Raw genomic sequence first — 18857 nt, 5'->3', positions numbered from 1 at the left:
TACTGTTCTCAGATTATTCACCCAGACTTTATTCTCAAACAGTTTTCTCCTTCAGTCAGATGAATTGGGCCTTTTAAGATTTATAGGGGAATCATCCAACAGTTGCTCTAATAAATGCAGTTCTATTAAGATAAAACAAAGCTAGAGCACCTTTTCACCCTGCAGAGTGGATCTATGAGTGTGTTGTAGTTCTCATTCATTTTCCAGTGACAAATGCAACCATCTTTCTCCTCAGTCCCTCTAGGTAGTCTGGCATGTAAGAGTGGGCTAGATTAAATGTTGCTGGATAAGTGGTTACATTTCCTGCCCCTGCTGCAGATGCTGAGGAACTGTTAGAATTAAAAAGAAGCCGCTTCTGAAAGACACTAATGATTTATTGCTTTGCATGGTTTAGACTTTGCTGTGGGAATAATAATCTCATTATTGTAATTATCTTTGCACTACTTCCTACAGTTTCTTGCCACCATGTACACTGTGTACTTAATTGGATACATATTTCTGTCTGAGATGCATGAAAGTGAGGAATTTTGGGGGTTTTTTTCTCCATCTCTTCTTAGTTCACATGCTGTATCCTTTGCTTGGCGTGTTTTGTATTTTCTGCTCCCAAAGGCTTCTCTGGTTCACAGGAGTAAGTGCCAAAGTAAATTAGATATCTTAACAGTAGCTGCTGTATGAAAAGACATGGCCTTCTACATTCTGTTACTGTGAAGAACTCTTGCACCAATTTATCAAGAGCAATGTGATATGAAGAAGATAGTTTTTCTGTTGTATTCAGTTGTCTTGAACTGTAACAATAAATGCTGCACAAATATTTGGACTTGGCTTCACAGGCACTTTCCTGCTGCCTCAGTTTCTTTAAAAGATGCAGGGCAAGGACCACACTGCAGTCCACAGGAGCTGCTGTCACTAAAAGGCCTGTGAAACATTGCAAGTTGAAAATCAGTGTTATGTTTTAGCCTTGTGTGTGTTGAAATGATTTGTTAGTGATCTAAGACCGATCAAGCAAACACTGACTTCATGTTCTTTAATGCTATTATTTATTATTAGCAATATAACCTTTTTTTAAAATTTTTTTTCTAAAACCTTACAGTAGTTCAGAATCTGAGATGGAGGAGGAAGATGAGGAGGAAGATGATGAACTGCTGCTGCCTCAGCAACCCCCTTCAGACTTGGGTGGAGTGCCATGGAAAGAGGCCGTGCGTATCCACGCCCTCCTCAAGGGCAAGAGCCAAGAGGAGATTGAGGCTGAGCAAAATCATGACATTGAGTACAGATATGATGATGAAGAGGAAGAATACGAAGAGGAGGAAGACGAGGAGTCAAGTGAAGGTTAGCTTGGTTTGTCCTTTGTTTCTTCTAGCCAGCAGAGACAAATGAGTTGAGTATTTGCCATGCAAGAAGGATTTTTGCCTTGGAAAACTTTACTTTTTCTTTCACTTCTTTGTTGCTCTGATTTTTGAGGGGGTTATTGTCAAGGAAGGCTCAAGGTGGTTATTCTGGAGACTGAAGGACTTTGCCCACAGGACAGTTTAGAGTACTAGTACTAACACAATATGCTTGCCATACACCATGCCAACATGTCAATTCACAGCCTTGTGCTGGTGTATTGGCATATGGTTGGTTTTTATTATTATTTGGAAAGAGATTTGAATGTGCCTTTTGCTCTCTGACAGCAGGAACTGGAAGCATTGTGGTTGCAGTGTTTTGAGTTTGAGTGCCTCACTAAGGGGTAATGCCCTGTCACTGTCAGCAGGGAATTCCACAGGAAGGTGCTTGTAGCTCTCCTAAGTTAAAAGATGGCCTTGAGAAAGAAGAAAGTTGAGGTAGTTTCCATTTTAGCTTTGAAAGCTTTCTGTGGAAAGACTCCTTCCCCTGTGTTTGTCTCAGTCATCAGAATGCAAAGTTTGTGCTCAGAATAGACATGTTTCCAGTGTTTCACCACCATGCCAAATTTCTCACTGCTCTTGTCTTTGTCTTTATACTCACATTTCCTTTTTGAGGAGACTTGTAGACTCCAAAGAGCTTTTTCCTAAAGGTCTTTGGCTGCCTACTGCAAGCAGGGGTCCAGTTTTGAGTCTTAGTGGCAGTGTTGTTGATGAGCTCAGCAGACTCCTTGGCTGCATCCTCAATGTAGGAGCTGAGTGAAGTCTGTGGAAATCAAGACTCCTTTGTAAGAATGGTGACATGCATGTTGTGTGTTCAGTCTGCTGAGCAGTGGTGTTCTTGGACAGATGTTGCTTCTTTCAAGCAGTTTTCCTGTCAGGCACTTGGAGTACAGCAGGAGTACAGGGGCTTGCAGCATTTCCAGGCAGTCTCTCTTTCTGATCTGTCCTCTCTGTTTCTCTCTCTCCCTCTCTCCATGGCTTGTGTGTGCTGGCGTGTCTGGTGTTAAATGTGGCTGTGTGCTTCCCTCTGCTGTAGAGGGGGAGTATAACCCCTGGGAGAGAGAGCTGCAGCAAGGCCTCTGGCTCCAACGTCTCTCAGATGAAGAGGACTCGGGTACACTGAAAGGTACCCCAACACTGTCTCCCTTCTACTTCCCCCCAGGAGTGGGGAAGGTTTCAAAGAGCAGGTCCCACATGAGCAGTTTCTGTGTTTTATTTAATTGTGTCACCAGCTCCCTCAAATCTGATGGTTGTTGATCTCCTGGTTCGAGTGTCGTAAATCAGATCTGTCATTTTTAGGAAGGTGATAAAGCTGCCAAGTACCTCAGGATTTCTAGAAAACCCGGACAATTTGCCACTGTAATTTGCATGAACAGTGACTTCCAGGTAATAAGGAGTATAGATTTGTTCTCTGCTTGCACCTGTGCATTATCTCAGACACATGGGACACATCAAAAGTACTGCCTTTAGACTGCTTGTGTCAGCAAATCTGCTTTTTTTGTTGTCCTCTATGTGTGTCTGTCTGTGGGGAGAGTCTGGAAGGAAACTAATCAAGCAACAGCAGTCCCTCAAGATTCTTCAAACAGTTATGTAATGGTCATAAAATTAATCAGACATTCAAATCTAACTGGTTGTGTCATTTTCCACATGCATTCTCTTGTAGTTTATTTTTGATAGTTGTTTTTTTTGTAACACTTGGTCCTAATATCTTGTTAATCCCTTATTCCCTCAGTGTGGTTCATTAGAGCCAGAATATATAAGAGGGAAATCCAAGTTCCTCCCTGCATGTAAGGGGGAATATACAGTTGTCAAACTGCATATTTTACAGTTTGTGGTTGTAATAACAACTCTGCTTCTGACTTTATTTTGTTTTTCTCCAAGACAGAAAAAAAAAAAAGGAAGAAGCATTATTCTTTTTTGCCATTTAACTTTTCTGTGATAAGAATGAGAAGTATTAGTAAGGTGGCTGAAGGGCATAACTGAAGAAGTTTTCCCTGTTGGAGTTCTAGGGTGCTTCAGCCCTGACTCTTAAGGATTTGGTTTGCAGGTGGCTCTTTACTTCAATAAAGTGAAAACACTGAGCCTGGCCACAGCTTATAAAGTGCTGATGGGTGCTACAGTGGAAATGGAGGAAAGCTACCAATCCAAATCTAAGTGCAATTTATGTTCAGCTTCCTGCAAAGCTTAGCAGGCAGTCCTGAGAAAAGGCTGTGCCAGGTGTTGTTTGAAATTCTCAAACACTTAGACCTTGAAGAAGTGTTAGGTTTGCCTCTGAGCCAAGCAGCAGCCCTTCATGTCTGGCTGTGCTGCTCATTATTTATTGGAAGAGGTGAGAGGGATAGACAGGCTGTCCAGAAGCTTGTGGAGAAACTAAAGGTGTGTGTTACAGAGGTCTAAATCCCAGAGCAATCCACTTGAAAACATGCAGATCATGTGGGACCTGCTCTTTCCAAGCCTTGCTGAGTGGCTCTGTACTTCTCAGCCATTGCTGGCAAACCTAAACCTGTTAACACAAAAGTTTGTGTGGCAGTGCAAACGCTAACTCGACTCATCCTGGGGCCTGCATGCGAGTGCTTTGGTTCAGGGAGCAGCCCAGGCTCCTGTCCCTGCAGGATGGGCAGTGCCTCTGCTAGCCCATGGTGTGCTCATTGGTACAAAAACCCTCTGGTGAGGCAACACAGACATAAAGCTGCAGAATACTTGGCTACATTGTGAATCCTGCTCTGCATTTGAGTTTGTGCCTCTGAGCCCCTTCCCCTTTAATGACCATCTGCTGATTCTGTCCTTCCTGCAGTTCCTTCTGCCTGTTTCTTCTGTGGTTTGAATGCCAAATCTCACACATAGTCATTCCTGAAAGAGAAAGCCCAAACACTTTGTCATGTCTGGGGAAAACATGGCTGGGAGAGAGGAACTTGTTAAAATGAGGCAGCAGGAAATAATGAGCACAAGCTCTAAGTGCTGCTAATGTGTCTTGTTTCCTTCAAACAGTAGAGCACCAGATGAAACTCTAATTGCTGTTGAGGTTCTAAACTGCTGCAACAGTGCTTTGCCCCACGCAGTGGTAATTCAGTTATTGTGAAAATTGACTTGCTACTTTATAAAGTAAGTGGGCACTTTCCTTTTGAGGTTAAGACATTTGCTTTTGAAGACCACTCCTGCAGACAATGTACAGGTGAACACCTGTCCCCTGCAGAACTGGTTATTTTGTAATGGATAAATGAAGCCTGAGTTGCAGAACCAGAGCAGACAGCAGCAGGGACAGGGTCTATAAATTTAATACCTCAGACTAAGTGCTCCCAAGGCAGGTGTTTTGCAGAAGTTAAACAAGCTCATCAATTGCTTTAGATGCCCATTGTTCTCTTTGACACCCCATAAGTAGCTGAGCTTTGTGTAGGCAGGTAATTGAGGAGTAATGCAATTTCTCTTAAACACAATAATTTGTATGACAGGAATTCCCTTCTGGGGAGTGTTAAGTCACAACCAAAATGTTGCTATCCTTCAGAAAAAAAATCCTCTCTTAAACAAGTCAGTACAAAAGAGCCAGGAGTAAACAAAGTGGTGTTTTAGGTGTTAAAATTAGCATGTGTGCATACACACATACACATGTGAAACTCTCAGATCCACCATATTATTTAATTCACAAAATGTGTACCCAGCCTAGAAAGAAGTGCCTAACCCAATAGCAGGGAATGAGAAACCTTTTGTCTTGGTGCATCACCTTTAACAGCAAGACATCTTTGGCAATAATCATAACGAATGGGCTGAAGGAGCTGGAAACTTCTGCTAAATTGGTATTTCCATACCACATACTGCTGGACACCCAGAAAATGTCCTTCATTCCAGAGAAGCTTCTTGCAATAGACATGATGTCTAAAGATGTCTGATGATGTTTTAATAGCATCCCTCTGCCTTTGGAATGGTGTTACTCAGCTTTGATGGGAGGTTGAGGAGTGCTCTGAGACTGGTGGATGCGTGCGCACACAGTGCTGAGCTTTTTCTGTCTGTCTTGCAAACTGACCTTGGCCAATAATATTTTCTCTTCTTATTTCCTTTCTTATGATGTGCTACCTTTCCTTTCCACTGTTCTCCCATCTTTTCCTCCCTGCCCTTCATACACCCTGCCTACAACCTGTTATGCCATGCCCTCCCCCTGCTAGCTGGAAACCTTAGGCTGCAGCAGATTGTAAATCCGGTTGATCCTCTGGAGATCCTGGCAGATGTGCACTGGACACACATCCGTGAGAAAGAGGAGGAGGAAAAGATGGTCTCAGCATCAAAGTCCTCCACCTCCAGAGGTAATCTTCCCCCAAGCCCACACTGTCAGTTCTTGGATCCAGTTGCAGCTGTTTAACTCTGTTGCTTCTGCGCCCTTCAAGAGCAGTGACTTCAGCAGGGGCAGCAGTGATTGAAAGGAACTGCTTTCAAATTGCACTGAAATTACACTTGGTTAAACATTTTGCTTTGCAGGTCAGGTGTCTGTTTAAAATTGCTGCTTTCTCAGCTCTGTGACCTTGTGACTTCTGACCTATTTGTCTGCCTGCTTTAACTCCATAGCATTTTTTTCTTAACACACATGATTTGTTAGTGCTGGCAATCAGCCCTCTGTAACTGATTGGGGATGCTAATAGCAGCAGTCTTGTGATTTTTGTGGCAGTGAGGAGTCTACACTCTTTAGGGAGAGCTGAGGGGCTGTGTTGTGTATCTACTAGGGCAGAAATTGAACAGGGTCAGCTTCTGTATTGAGCAAATTTCTCTGGTGCTTCTTTTCCAAGTGTGTAACTGCATCTGGTATTAGCAGGGAATGATGAGAGTCAAAGGGCTTTGCAAATCTGGCCAGTGGGGGTTTGACTTCCTGTGTTTAAGATTTGACAGCATATCTACCTCTAATGTGAGATGTGACCTTTGCAAGTTGTCAGTTGCTCAAAGGGAAACTTTGGACAGGGAAATGCTGATAGTCTAGATCTCATGTGAACACCTTCCAGCAGTCCCTGCTGACCTCCTTTTAGGTTATGTTGCAGCATGTCTTAAAGGTAAGTATGTCATAAGTGCTTTGTGTGTGGGCTTAAATAAAAGTTCACCGTGCAGCTGATGAGCAGTGGTCTTCTCTCTGCAACCCTGGGGACAGAATTGTAGAGGGAGTGTATCTGCTGTGAGAAGGGGTGTCTTTCACAGAAAAAAGGAAACTGGTTATACATCTGGTGCTCTACCTCATGATACTTTATACTGTTCTATTTCAGATAATTCTCTTTTCCTTACAGTTAAATGTTTGGTATAAGGGCTGTTCAAATCCTGGTCTAGCTTGATACACAATTCTAGATCAGTTTTGCTGTACTTACATTTGCAGTTTGAAGAATGCACTGGGATTTTCTGGTGTGAAATCAGCTCTCTACAAATAAGAGAAGGGTATTTTTGTTCCCATTGCAGCTAAGAAATAGGCTGTGTTCTACTGGCTGTAAATTTCAGTATTGCTAGAGTGGTTTATTAATATTTTAAAGCATTTAGTAAAATATGTTAACAGAGTTTAAGTTTACAACAATTACGGTTACTTATGCTTCTGCTTGAAAATCTGTGTCACTCTAGTTTCCAAATTTTTATTTGAATTTGTATTTTATAGTCCTTACTTTTCTGTGGGGTACTATTACCCTTGCCAGCAAAAAATTGATTTTGTGATCTTTCCAAATTCATTTGGGAAAGGAGTCAGTATTTCCTTTCTGTCCCCTGAAACTGGGCCAACCTAGGACTATCTTGATATAAGATTAGCTGCTTCTGTTGCTCTGTCATATGGTAGAGGCGTGTGCAGGTGTTATCAGCACTTTGGGCATCTAAAAGGCTGTTTGTGGATATACTGTAAGTTTTCAACCTGAGCTCAATAGACACATTGTTCCTGGCTAAGGAGTTTTATTGTGGGATCCCAGGTTTTTGGGGAGCCCATTGTAGCAGTGATAAGGATTGATGTGACAGCCTGGGACAGTGCCACAGTTCCCAGGAGTGCCTCTCATTCTGCTTTGGGAGCTCTTCTTCTGCTGGGCAGCACGGGTCCTGGGACACCTGGGACCCCCCTCCCATTGCTTAGCTCTTCCTTCTCTCTCTCCTCTGCAAAGTTCCAAGGGGAGCAGGGTAGCAGCAGCCTGCTGGTCAGATGTGGTGTTCTTCTCACTGTGTCACACATTTCCTCTGACATTGCAGATCCCAAAGGAAGATGAGGCTCTTGGCATTTGTGTGTTACCTCAATTTAATTCTCAAGCCTGGAATCAGCTGTTTGAAATTTCATAGGTTTTATTCCTGTGTTTGCTACTGAAAAATTTCCCTCTATCACTCTTCTGTTTTAGACACTGATTGATGGTCTAATTGTGACTTCTTACAATTTATTGTTTTTTAAATTCAGCATCCGACCTTCCCTCCGTACGCCATGAGGCAGTACAGGCGTGGCTGGAGACTGTCCCTGGAGGTAGTTTGGTGATGTTCTATGTATTCCAATGCACAATAACCCTTCTCTTCTCCATGCCTTCAGCAGCTGAGCTGGTACTTTAACCCTGGAACTTACAGCCCTGTCGCTACTGCATGGGGGGAAGGGGAGTGTGCATGTGCGCCTTGCTCAGGCAGCCCCTTCTGCATGAACCCACACTCATCACAGCCCCCCGAGGGCAGGCCAAGGACAGCTTACCCTGGGTGCTGCAGGGATGGAGCAGGGATCCTGCTGGGCACTTCCATGTGCTCTGTAAGCTGAAGATGGGCTCAGATTTTCTTCCCCCAGCCCTTAGAGAACGTGGGGCTTTCTCGCAGCTGAAAGGTTAAGTGACAGAGAGAGCTCAAAGCAATTGCACTTCAGTGTAGCAACTGCAAACTAGTGATGTGGTGAAGAAAAGAGGAAAGAAGAATAAGTCCAAGCTAAGATCTTTAGGTTGTTCAATCTCTATTGACCTGTGTTCACAGTATTCAGGAAAGCCTCAGGGATGTTGAAGGATGGCAGAGCTCAGCTGATGTTTTTTTGCATGGTTCCCTAATCTCTGTTACAAACTGAGCCTGGAGATTCTGGGATGACAGTGAGGGAGTTGTGTAAAGCTGTGAAGGTGTCTAAATTAGTGGAGCAGTCTGTGCTAGGTAGTTGATCTACAGCTGAGTTGCTTTGGCACACCAGAACAGCCAGCTTGCCTTTAAAACTTTGCTTCTGCTGCTGCTTTGGCAAGTCAGCAGTGTTTACAAGGTGCCTGCACACGATGCAGGCTGCTCACAGCTGCCAGCTAATATGAACCAAGTGCTGATCCCAGTTTCTGGCTGCTGTAGTGTGTAACTTCTGAGTTATTGTGTGACAGCTTCTGGCCTCTTGCTCCTTATCCTAACTGCATATGTGTATATGCACAGTATATGCATCATATAACCAGCCACCTGCAAGCTTCCTGTGTCCCTCAGAATGGGATCCACCCTTGCACCAAGTTGTTACTTATTGATGCATCTGTAATCGTCCATTGAGTTTTTTGTATCTAAAACCTGATTTTCTCCTCTCTTTCCAATACAATCTCTATGTCAAATCCATTCATGGTTTGTGGATCTGATGACTCACACATACATAGTGGATTCAGATATTCTTAACATCAGTCATATTTTTTGCAAGATTTTGATTAAGATTACTCATATTTGCTGTTAACATAAAGCCATTCCATTACATTATCATTTTCAAAATAACATAAGCTGTTGCATACCTAAGCAACAATCAGTCTGGACCATAGTTTGGTTTCCTTCAGTAGATTTATAAATGCTCCTGTGGGAAGTCCAGCCTTTGCCACATGATTCAGTTTTCCTATGCTTGACATCAGTAAGGGTCTGGATTTGATAATCCTCTGATGTAAAGGAATAGGCCAGTACATGAGTGGAATTACCTTTCCATGGTAGCTGACAGAAATTAAACTAATCCATACATTTGTCTGTCTGAATAATACTACAGAGCATGCCAAAAAGGAAATTCTCAGGTTGAAGGAAGAAGACAAACCACCTGCTGAAGGCTGTCTTTTAAATAAGCAAAAACCTGTTTTAAAGGAGTGGCTGCAAGACCTTAATTTTAGGGAGGGTTAGTTTGTTTTCAAGATTGTCTTAATTAGCAATGCAATGACATAAATAATTCCAAGAGCCACATGGTCACTAGCAAATAAAAATGATCAGGAACTGGAAGTGCTCAAGTTTATTTTAATACTTAAATTATGTTTAATGGAAATGTTTAAGCAAAAAAAAAAAAAAAAAAAAGGCAGCAAATAATTAATTGCACAGTTGTTTTTTTTAAAGCATCATTTAATAATGAGATTTATACTCCACACATTGGTCTTGTCTCTCCTCCTGTATTTAAATCCTGTCAAAAGCAGAAGTGTCAGATGTCATGGTTTTCAGAGTTACAAATTCAACAATCTCTTCTTCATTTTGACCCAGCAAATCAAATTGTAGTCTGTAAATGAAAAATGAAAACAATGTTTTAAAGATGTAATTTGAACTGCTTAAAAGTGTCTCAATTAATGATACATAACAGAAAAAGGTGTTATATATATAATTTTTATTGCATTACAGTATCTCAATTTGTGCACTAGTTGCTTATACAGCATATGCATTTTCTTAGACTTTATTACCAAAGACTGATGTAGCTGCACAGAGTTAAGCTCTTTCCAAGTGTAATAATGGTCAGTCCTATACCTAGACTCTGACTTACCCTCAAGGCCAGTTTCCATTTCAAGATGAACAGTCTTGGTAAATTGTGAGGTTTCAGTTTTGTGCTAATACACACATCCTATCAGGGGTGGTAACTGTTCTGTTGTGGTAAAGAAAAAAACAAAATCTTCCTGGAAGAACAGTAACCTTTTTTCTGGTTTGATGTCCTCACAGTTCCCTTCTCTTTAATTTTTCATTACACCTGTTGCTCAGAAAAGCCCTGGCAGCTTTTACTGCAAATGTCCTGGAGACTCCCCAAGGGCAGGCATTCCTTGATTTACTGAGTCTGGAAGTGTCACTTCTCCATAGATGTCTCTCCAGGTGACACATTTCAGGGTTTCTTCTTTTGACAGTAGTTGGTAAACATCTCCAGTATAACCTGTTGGTACAGTTCAATGTAGAACTTTTTCACTGTGTAGTGTTTGTTTTCTTTTCTTTTTTTCCTCAATATTTGAATATATTCTAGCTCCATGTGAGGAGGATAATGTGGAGGATGAGCTGGGCACAGAGCCTGCAGACACAGAAGGGCAGGCAGGTGAAGAGGGAGACACGGGTGCAGAGCTGGATGATGGTAGGGTACCACTGTGCAGTCTTTAAACCTGTTGTGTGAACAGAATGTATTGGCAATGAACACTTTGCATGAGGTTACTTAAACCTGGTCTTATTTTTAGAGGTGTGGGAGTTTGTCTCAAATATTTGAGAGGGACGAAAAGAAAGAGAAGAACCTCAATGTCCTGGATTATGTAATGAATTTCTCATGTCCTCTCACCACATGTCTTGTGTCTGTATTCAATACTGATCCTGATGAATAACAGAAATAGAATTAAATTTGTGAAAATATTCCATAATACTGTCAGAATCCTTCCCGTGCTATTGTAAAATTAACTGCATATGGCAGAAAGCATGGAAAACTTTCCAGAGAACTGATAAGGCAGGACTTCAGTTACTGATTTAATAACTCTTTGTACTAACAGTCCAATCATTTACTGCTTACATTTACTGCTTAAATGACTAATTATCACACCAAAAAATGGAGTGACCATTTAAGTGTTCAGGTTATGAAAGTATTATGTCCTGATGGACTTATATCCAAATTCTTTTATTTTCCATCCATGACCAGACGACATCGCATCTGATGCAGAAGCGGAGTTTCGCTTGTGCCAGGGTGGTGTGGAAAGGCCAGAAGTGAAAGTCTCTGAGGATGAAGAAGATGAAGAAGAAGAAGAAGCAGAAAGTGCTTCTCACAGTGTGACAGAAGGTAATCACTCAATAATGCTAATTTCTTTTGAGATGAGATAAGACTCTCTTCACTACTCTCACTGGCAAACTCTGCGCTTGCATTAACATTTTAAGAATGTTCTGAATCCATTAATTGCAGCTTGATAAAATGTGAGAACCCTTCTAACTAATTTTTTTTAAAGTTGTTATTAAAAAGCTTGTACCATTTTGGACATGTAAAAATTTTTGTTGTGTTCTGGATGATCAATCTAAAATTTGAAAAAAAGGTGAGAAATTTGTTGCTGCTTGCTGTGTGTAACATTAAAAAATGTAGACTGTTAATGATTTATGTATTTTTGGAACATTTTTCCTTTCCCTAGATCCATGCAAGCCATCAATCCCTATCCAGCCTTCTAGTGACAGTGTTCTTCCTCTGTCTCCAGCTGCTAGTCCCAAAGCAAAACAAGCAGAGGTAAGAAAGGGAGTCTTTGACATTTTCAACTTAGCACCATAGTTCAACTTAGACTGTAGTTCAATAAAAAAGTTTGTTGAATAAACTAATGGGGGCTGACTGCAGTGGGCTCTCCTCCTTTCATGTCTCTAATGCTTATGTTAATCTTGAGATCTGACTTGATTAGGCTTAAAATACAATGTGTGTTATCTTTCTTTCCTATCTTCAGAGTGTAGTGGCTCTATTAGAGCCCCAGGCAGAATTATACAGGGTATTTTAATTGAGGTGAGCAGTTCACCACGGGTATATGTGATAAATGTGGGGAGCCATAAGTAAAGTGTTTCTTGTTTAGCCTGGTCTGGCTATCCTTTATATGCTTATACAGTTCCAGTTGAAAATTACATTAGTAACCAAAGCACTGCTTCTTTATTCCAGGGTTCAGCATAGTTCAGCTTAAGGAACTGAGGCATGTCAGTGTTGTACTGTCATGTTGTCAGCCCTGGGAGGCAGCTTGCAAGTGTACTGCAGTGTGTAAGAACTTAAGAGCTGGAAGTACATAAATGTTCAATCTTCATAATGTACATAAATGTTAAAATGTTCAATTCAAATTTCCTTTCCAAATATTTCAGGGTGGGATTTTTTTTGTGTTTGGTTTCGTTTTTTTAAAGACCAGTTTACTGTACAATGGGCTGAGTCTCGTTTGCTGACAGCAATTGCTGATAACATTCACTTTCTATTAAAATAAAGTTGTTTTTTTTGATGGCCACCTAATGATTCTATCAGACACAGTTAATGTTTAGCAGGCAGACTTTTGGACATTAAATTAGTATTTTGATATGTGGATGGTTTCCTTTATTTCTAGCTTTGTTAAAAGAAAAAAAAAAAAAGAAAAAAGAAAAGGAATTGTATTCCCATGTGCCCAGTGATTGCTAATCCTCCCCTTTTTCATTTTTCTGTAGAATGTAGAAGATCCCCTGGCTGAAGTACGCCGTGCAATAAAATCTCCAGAGCCACGCTTTTTTCCTGAGCCTTTCATTCTTGAGGAAAGACCAAAGGATGAAATTCCCAAAGACAGGAAAGTTAAGAGCCCTTTGGTACCACCATCTCCAGTGTTGTCCCAGCCAGTTGCATCACCAGAAGCCATTGCACCCCCACCACTGGCAGAGTCTCAGCCAGGAGCTCCAGCACTGCCCTCATCCCCAGCATCTGCCCAAACACCTATCTGTTCCCAGCCTTTGCCTTCTGCTGAAACATCCATCCCATCCCCAGTGGAGCCTCCAGTGTGTTTCCAACCTGTCCCAGCCTTAACATCTACTCCTTTAGCCAAACTGGCCCTCAGGGGCCAGGATGGTGAGGTGGAAAAACTGAGGAGCCCTACTGCTGCAGAAGAAGCCCTGAAACGGAGCAGCCTGGTGGAAGAGTTCTGGATGAAGAGTGCTGAAATCAGGAGGAGCTTAGGGCTCACCCCCGTGGACAGAAACAAACACTCAGAGAGCAGCTTCACTGTGTCTGCTCTGGAGACAACTCCTCAGAAGGCTTTCAACAGCAGGAATATTTCAGAGGATGAAAGGATCCATCCTGTGAAACCCCAGCCTGCCCCAAGAAGACAGGGACTATCCAAGTTAGAAAATGAGCAGATTTCTCTGCTCACTCCCAAGTCTCCCTCAGAAAAAGAGCTCAAGATTCCCAGTGAAGTGCGGGGAGATGTATCCAGCAGCTCTGGGCTTGGCCTTCAGGAGAGCTCATCTAACATGAGAACTATGGCCAGCCAGAGCTTCAACACTTCTGACTCCACCATGCTGACTCCTCCATCGAGCCCGCCCCCACCACCTCCTCAGAACGAGGAGCCAGCCACGCTGCGTAGGAAGAGGTACCAGGCACTGTGGCAGAATGAGCTTGAAGCCAGGTCACCTCCAACACCAGCATCAACACCTCCTGCTCCCAGACACCAGGAGCCAGCCCCTCCTGCCAAGGAGTCCCCCCCAGCCAGGAGAGACGACGTGCGGAAATCGTTCGCGGAGAGCGTGGATGAGATTCCGTTTGCTGATGATGTAGAAGACACCTATGATGACAGGACAGAGGACTCAAGCCTTCATGAGAAGTTCTTCACGCCTCCTACCAGCAGACCAAGGCCTGAGAAACCACAGATTTTGCCCTTGGTCAAAGAAAATGGTGGTCCACCTTCGGTGGAAGGAGGGGTTCACCACAAGAAGAGAGTGTTCCCTGACATCTCTGTGGAGGCCAAGGAGCTGGCTGAAGAAAGAATGAGAGCCAGAGAGAAGTCTGTCAAGAGCCCAGCACTACGTGATGCCATGGCTAAACAGCTAAGTAAGATGAAAGATATGGAGATGGCTGCTGCTGCTGCTGCTGGGGCCACAAGGGCACGAAAGGCATCTTCTATGCCCTTGAAGACCAAAGAGTTGTTTTATGACTCTCCAAAGCATTTGGCCTTGAAATTAGCAGAGGGATCTGCACAAAAACATAATTCTGCTACTGAGAAGTATTCCACTCCTCTTGCTGATATGGCTGGACCTGAAGGGTCTGTCAGCTCTTCAGAAGGCTCCAGTGGGAAAAGTAAGAAAAGAAGTTCCCTCTTCTCCCCTCGTAAGAACAAAAAGGAGAAGAAATCCAAAAATGATACCAGACTTTCTGACAAATCCAGTGGTGGGACAGAGGAAGCAACAAAGCCTAGGTCGTTATGGAAATCTGTTTTCTCTGGCTATAAGAAAGACAAGAAGAAAAAGGCTGATGAGAAATCCTGCCCAAGTACTCCCTCAAGTAATGCCACTGTGGATTCTGGCAAGCACAAACCCTCTCCACTGATTACAGCTGCAGGTATAACAGATAAGTGCCTCTGCCCAGTGCACTTTTCCTACTTTTCCAAGGTATCCTTGAAAACAGTTTTGGTTTGCTTTATCATTCAGCTGCTGTGCTGAATGCTGTTACTCTCCAGGGTCAGATAGGCAGAGCAGGGTAAGTGCTAGGGACTAGATTTGTGTGCCTGTATATTGACAGAATCCATTAAAAAAAATGGAACCCTAACTAAAAGCTTAACTCTGAATATGTACAAGGCACATCTGTTTTATGTCTTAGATTTGAGAAAATAAGCATTATTTGTTGGAATTTGTGACATATCATCCCTTCTTTTAATCTGATCTTCATCTTTTCTTTGGCTCATGTATTTTCTTTCTTTCCATCTGACTCCATGGAAGCTTAAGGCAGCAGAAATGCTATTATTCCTGTTTTCAGTAATCATGTGTCTGTCTCTCTGCTGATCTGAAGGAGGGATTTGGTAACCTCCTGTAAATCTTTCACATGCCCACCAGTTGCAGGCAGAGATGTTAAATTACAACTTAGGGTACAGTAAAGTAAGTACCCATAAATAGGATTGAAAGCAAACATGTTACAATTCTCTGGCATTGTACAAACAGCCAAAGTAGAGCCAGCTGCTGTCATTCCAATGCTAAGAGCATTGATAGAGCACAAAAAGAGAGCCATGACCATCATTTCTAACAGCATTCAAAGAAAGTGATGCTCTCTTAGAACAGCTCAAACTCCTGCTGGTCATTTTGTGGAGCAGGTCTTCTTTGATGCCTTTCAGGCAAAACAACTGACATGACATAAAAGGACTGAGTACTTTGGTGCTCAATCAACCAGCCTACAGCTGAGCTCTGGAGAGTTTGCAGACAGAATTGTTGCCACTTCTCTAACTTGCCATTTTTATTCCCCACTTGGCAGATTTACAGCTCCGTCAGCACCTGAGTTTCTCAGAGGACTCCGACCTCTCCAGTGATGATATTCTGGAACGCTCCTCCCAGAAATCCAAACGAGAGGTACGTGGGTGGGAAATGCTCTCTGGATCAATCTAGCACCATGCAGATCACAGAGAATCACATCAGCAACTTAGATGGTGAATATTTGTCCCATGCAGGAACTTAGATGATTAATGTTGTTGTTTTTCTCCCATGGAACAGGTTTTCCTGTAAATTGGCTGACTCTCCTATGTAAAATAAGATGGTTTCACTTATTTTCATGATTACAAGCTACTCTCTACTGCTGTTAGAAGAAGGATCCATTGTCTCACTGTCCCATTACTTTATTGGGCACTAAAGGGAGATGGACTGGCCTGTACTCTCCTTTTTCCCCTTTTTAAAAATAGGATTTTGTTTTCCCTTTTCTAGTCGGTGGGGATTCCACCAGACTGCCACAGCTTTTCAAATATGATGGATAGTGGCCTAGGCCCTTTCTCTGCCAGTTCCCTCAGAACTTGTGCACCTGTGGGTCCCTTAGATGTTCTCAAGTGTGACTTTCTCCTACACAGGCAGTTCTTCATTCTCCCAGCCCCTTCTGCAACTGGGATGGTGTGGCTGGAGCCACTTGCTGGTGAAAATCAAGGCCAAGTTAGAGTACCTCAGCCTTTTCCATATCCTGGATAACCAGGTTTCTAGTTTCCTTCTGGAGAGGGCCCATGTTTTTCCCAATCTTCCTTTATCACTGACAAGCCTCCAGAAACTTTCCTTGTTACCATTGATGTCCCTGAGCAGATTTAATTCTGTCAGGGCCTTAGCTCTCCTAACCTGATCCCTGGCTGCTTGGAGAATTTCTCTGTATTCCACCCAGGCTACCTGCCCTTGCTTCTGCCCTCTGTAGACTTCCTTTTTCTGTTTGAGTTGGTTCAGGAGCCCCTTGTTCACCCACACAGACCTCCCAGCACTTTTGCCTGACTTGCTCTTTGTTAGGATGGTTGCCTCTGAGTTTGGAGGAAGCATTCCTTCAATGTTAACCATCTTTCCAGGGCTTTAACCCATTCCACTCCACTAAGCAGATCCATGAAGAAGCCAAAGTCTGCTCTCCTGAAGTCCAGGGTAGGGAGCTTGCTGTGCACCCTCCTTACTGTCCTAAGTATAAGGATTTAGTTTACTTGCACACATTTATATGTGGAAAATATATGGTGAAAGCCAAGTTTCAAAGCTAGTTGTTTTTAAATATTTGATTGAATTTTAGAATGTCACTGTTAATGCAAAAGCAAGGTGTCCTGGTTTAGGGCAAATAATTTAAGGAACTCTTTGATCACAGTAATGAAGCTTTCATTCCTGAGAGCCTCTAAGTTCTGCTAGGCAGAACTGGCAGGGTTTTGAGGAGATTTTGTTGACCCCATAGAACACTAAGGCTCTTCTGGTATATCAAAATGAAAACTGTTCCCACTGTTCTTGCCTATTGGTGCCTGGTACACATAGTAAAACAGCTCAAGAAGAAAAGAGCCTCTGGGAGGGAAATGTCATAGGCACAGTGTCCTGTGCCTCCTGACTCAAATCTGTCATCCCATGTGCACAAATCAGTCTCAGATGCCAAGGTGATCCTTGGCTGAGATGGCAAAGGTGTGGAAGTACTGCAAATTGAAGTGTCATATGAAATGCTTTCTAAATATATATAATAGAATGAATTATAATGGCTAATGAATGAATTTAAGGCTGGTGAAAGAAATTGATGAACTAAATAGGAATTTTCTGTATTTACTTATCTCTCTTTTAATCTCTTTCCCTAGTTGGTCTAGATCTCATCTGAGAGGAAGATTATTTTGTTTTTATTTTATTCCCTTTTTTCTCTCCCCCTTCCATTCCCCCTTGCATGCCCTCAAGGCGTTTCATGAGAAATTCTGCATTTTCCAAGAGATGCAGAAGAATGAGGTACTTGGGGCCAGCAGAGGACAGATACCCAATGCCTGGGGTTCAGATAAGAGTTACAGAGTTTTTGGTCTGCCTTGTTGGTAATTTTTTTTCTGTGCTGGGCCACTTAGATTTAAAATGGCTTTTGCAGAAAGATCACATCTCTAAGCACAGGAGGGGGTGATAGGTGATGGTACCAGATGCCTGGAATCCAAGTTCTTCCAAGGGCATGGTGGTAGTGTGTAATTTTCACTCATTTGCTGTTGCTGAAGCTAACATTGAGAATTTATTCACTAGCATCTGCCTGTTTTCTTAAGAATAGTTTCAAGAATGTATTTATTTAGACTATATGGATCTGAAAACTTGACTTACCTCATTTTGTTGCATCCTATCCAAGGATGTAGAATATACATGCAAACACTGGAATGCCTTGCTGTCAAAAGAAATATAACCAAACTTGAAGTGTGACCAAGCTGGGTTGGTACTGGTTTGGGGTGGGAGTTGTATTTTTTAAGTTATAACCTGCCTGCTACTTTATATGGGTAAGAGCTGACTTACTGTGTGCTACTTAACTTTTATGTGAACCCCTTCTCCAAACTGAAATCCTGTTCATGCTGCTTTTTTGGTAATGTAGTCAGCTTGCTTCCCAGACATCCTGCTCTGTTTAGCCTGTTCTTTGTGATCAGCAGTGAATTAATTCAGTGTTGCTTAACATGGTGTCTTTCAAGAGAAGCATCTTGTAAAGGATTGCTAATGTGAATGCCCCATGGGTGTTGTGTTTGTAGGTGTGTTGTCACCATCTATGTTTGTCATTGTTGTGTACAGTTGTGGTGTTGTGCTCAGGTGTTCACCACCACAGGTAGCTTGCTTTTTCCTGGAGCCTGTAAACATGCTGGTGTTGTTCTCTGGCTTCTCATTTGTGACTGGTTTAGTTAATTGAATGTGAGAGTGCAAAATGCTGTCTGTTTGCCCAGAGTGGCACAATGCCTTCTGGACTTCAGGACATGAAGGCAAATTTACCTCTCTTCTTAGCAAACAAAGCTAAGTGCTTTGCTTGCCTTGTATTTGGGTACAGGGTAGCATAGAATGTCCTTGGCTAGAGTAAGCAGTGACTTTGCCTTCCTTTTCCTGCTCCTTTCCCCCTCTAGTTTTAGCTCAAGATCTTTGGAGTCTTTCCTTTTAGACAAGGAGGTTCCATTACTGCAGGACACATAACCCACTCTGAGCCCATCTATTCACAAAGCAGTGAATAAGATTTATGATGTTGGTTAAATGTCAATTATAATTTCTATGAAATAGAGATAATTTGAAACTATGGAATAAACACAACTCCTAGGAGAGCCTGTAAATTGGAATGTAAATGGAGAGTTGTGTGGCAGAGTAATAGTTTCACCAAGCTCAAACCTAATATATTCCAGAAATAAGCCATTATTCCGAATTTTAAGC

General features: G+C 42.4%; 1 protein-coding gene across 25 annotated transcripts in view; it reads left to right on the top strand.

The window, feature by feature from the left end:
* Positions 1-18857, top strand: part of MICAL3 (microtubule associated monooxygenase, calponin and LIM domain containing 3) — a 165062-nt gene that overhangs the window by 121674 nt on the left and 24531 nt on the right. For 13 of the 25 annotated variants that reach the window (XM_079304036.1, XM_079304037.1, XM_079304034.1 and 10 more), the window contains 9 exons: positions 1091-1329; positions 2422-2511; positions 5543-5680; positions 7771-7833; positions 10543-10647; positions 11197-11334; positions 11675-11766; positions 12705-14580; positions 15484-15578. In XM_079304036.1, the coding sequence (XP_079160162.1) occupies positions 1091-1329; positions 2422-2511; positions 5543-5680; positions 7771-7833; positions 10543-10647; positions 11197-11334; positions 11675-11766; positions 12705-14580; positions 15484-15578 (2836 nt within the window). The remainder of the gene's footprint in view (positions 1-1090; positions 1330-2421; positions 2512-5542; positions 5681-7770; positions 7834-10542; positions 10648-11196; positions 11335-11674; positions 11767-12704; positions 14581-15483; positions 15579-18857) is intronic. The other 12 variants (XM_079304035.1, XM_079304048.1, XM_079304042.1 and 9 more) reach the window with 7 other exon arrangements.

Source organism: Erithacus rubecula (assembly GCF_903797595.1).
Source record: "Erithacus rubecula genome assembly, chromosome: 4".
Taxonomy (NCBI): Eukaryota; Metazoa; Chordata; class Aves; order Passeriformes; family Muscicapidae; genus Erithacus; species Erithacus rubecula.
This window is presented reverse-complemented; position numbering and strand designations above follow the sequence as displayed.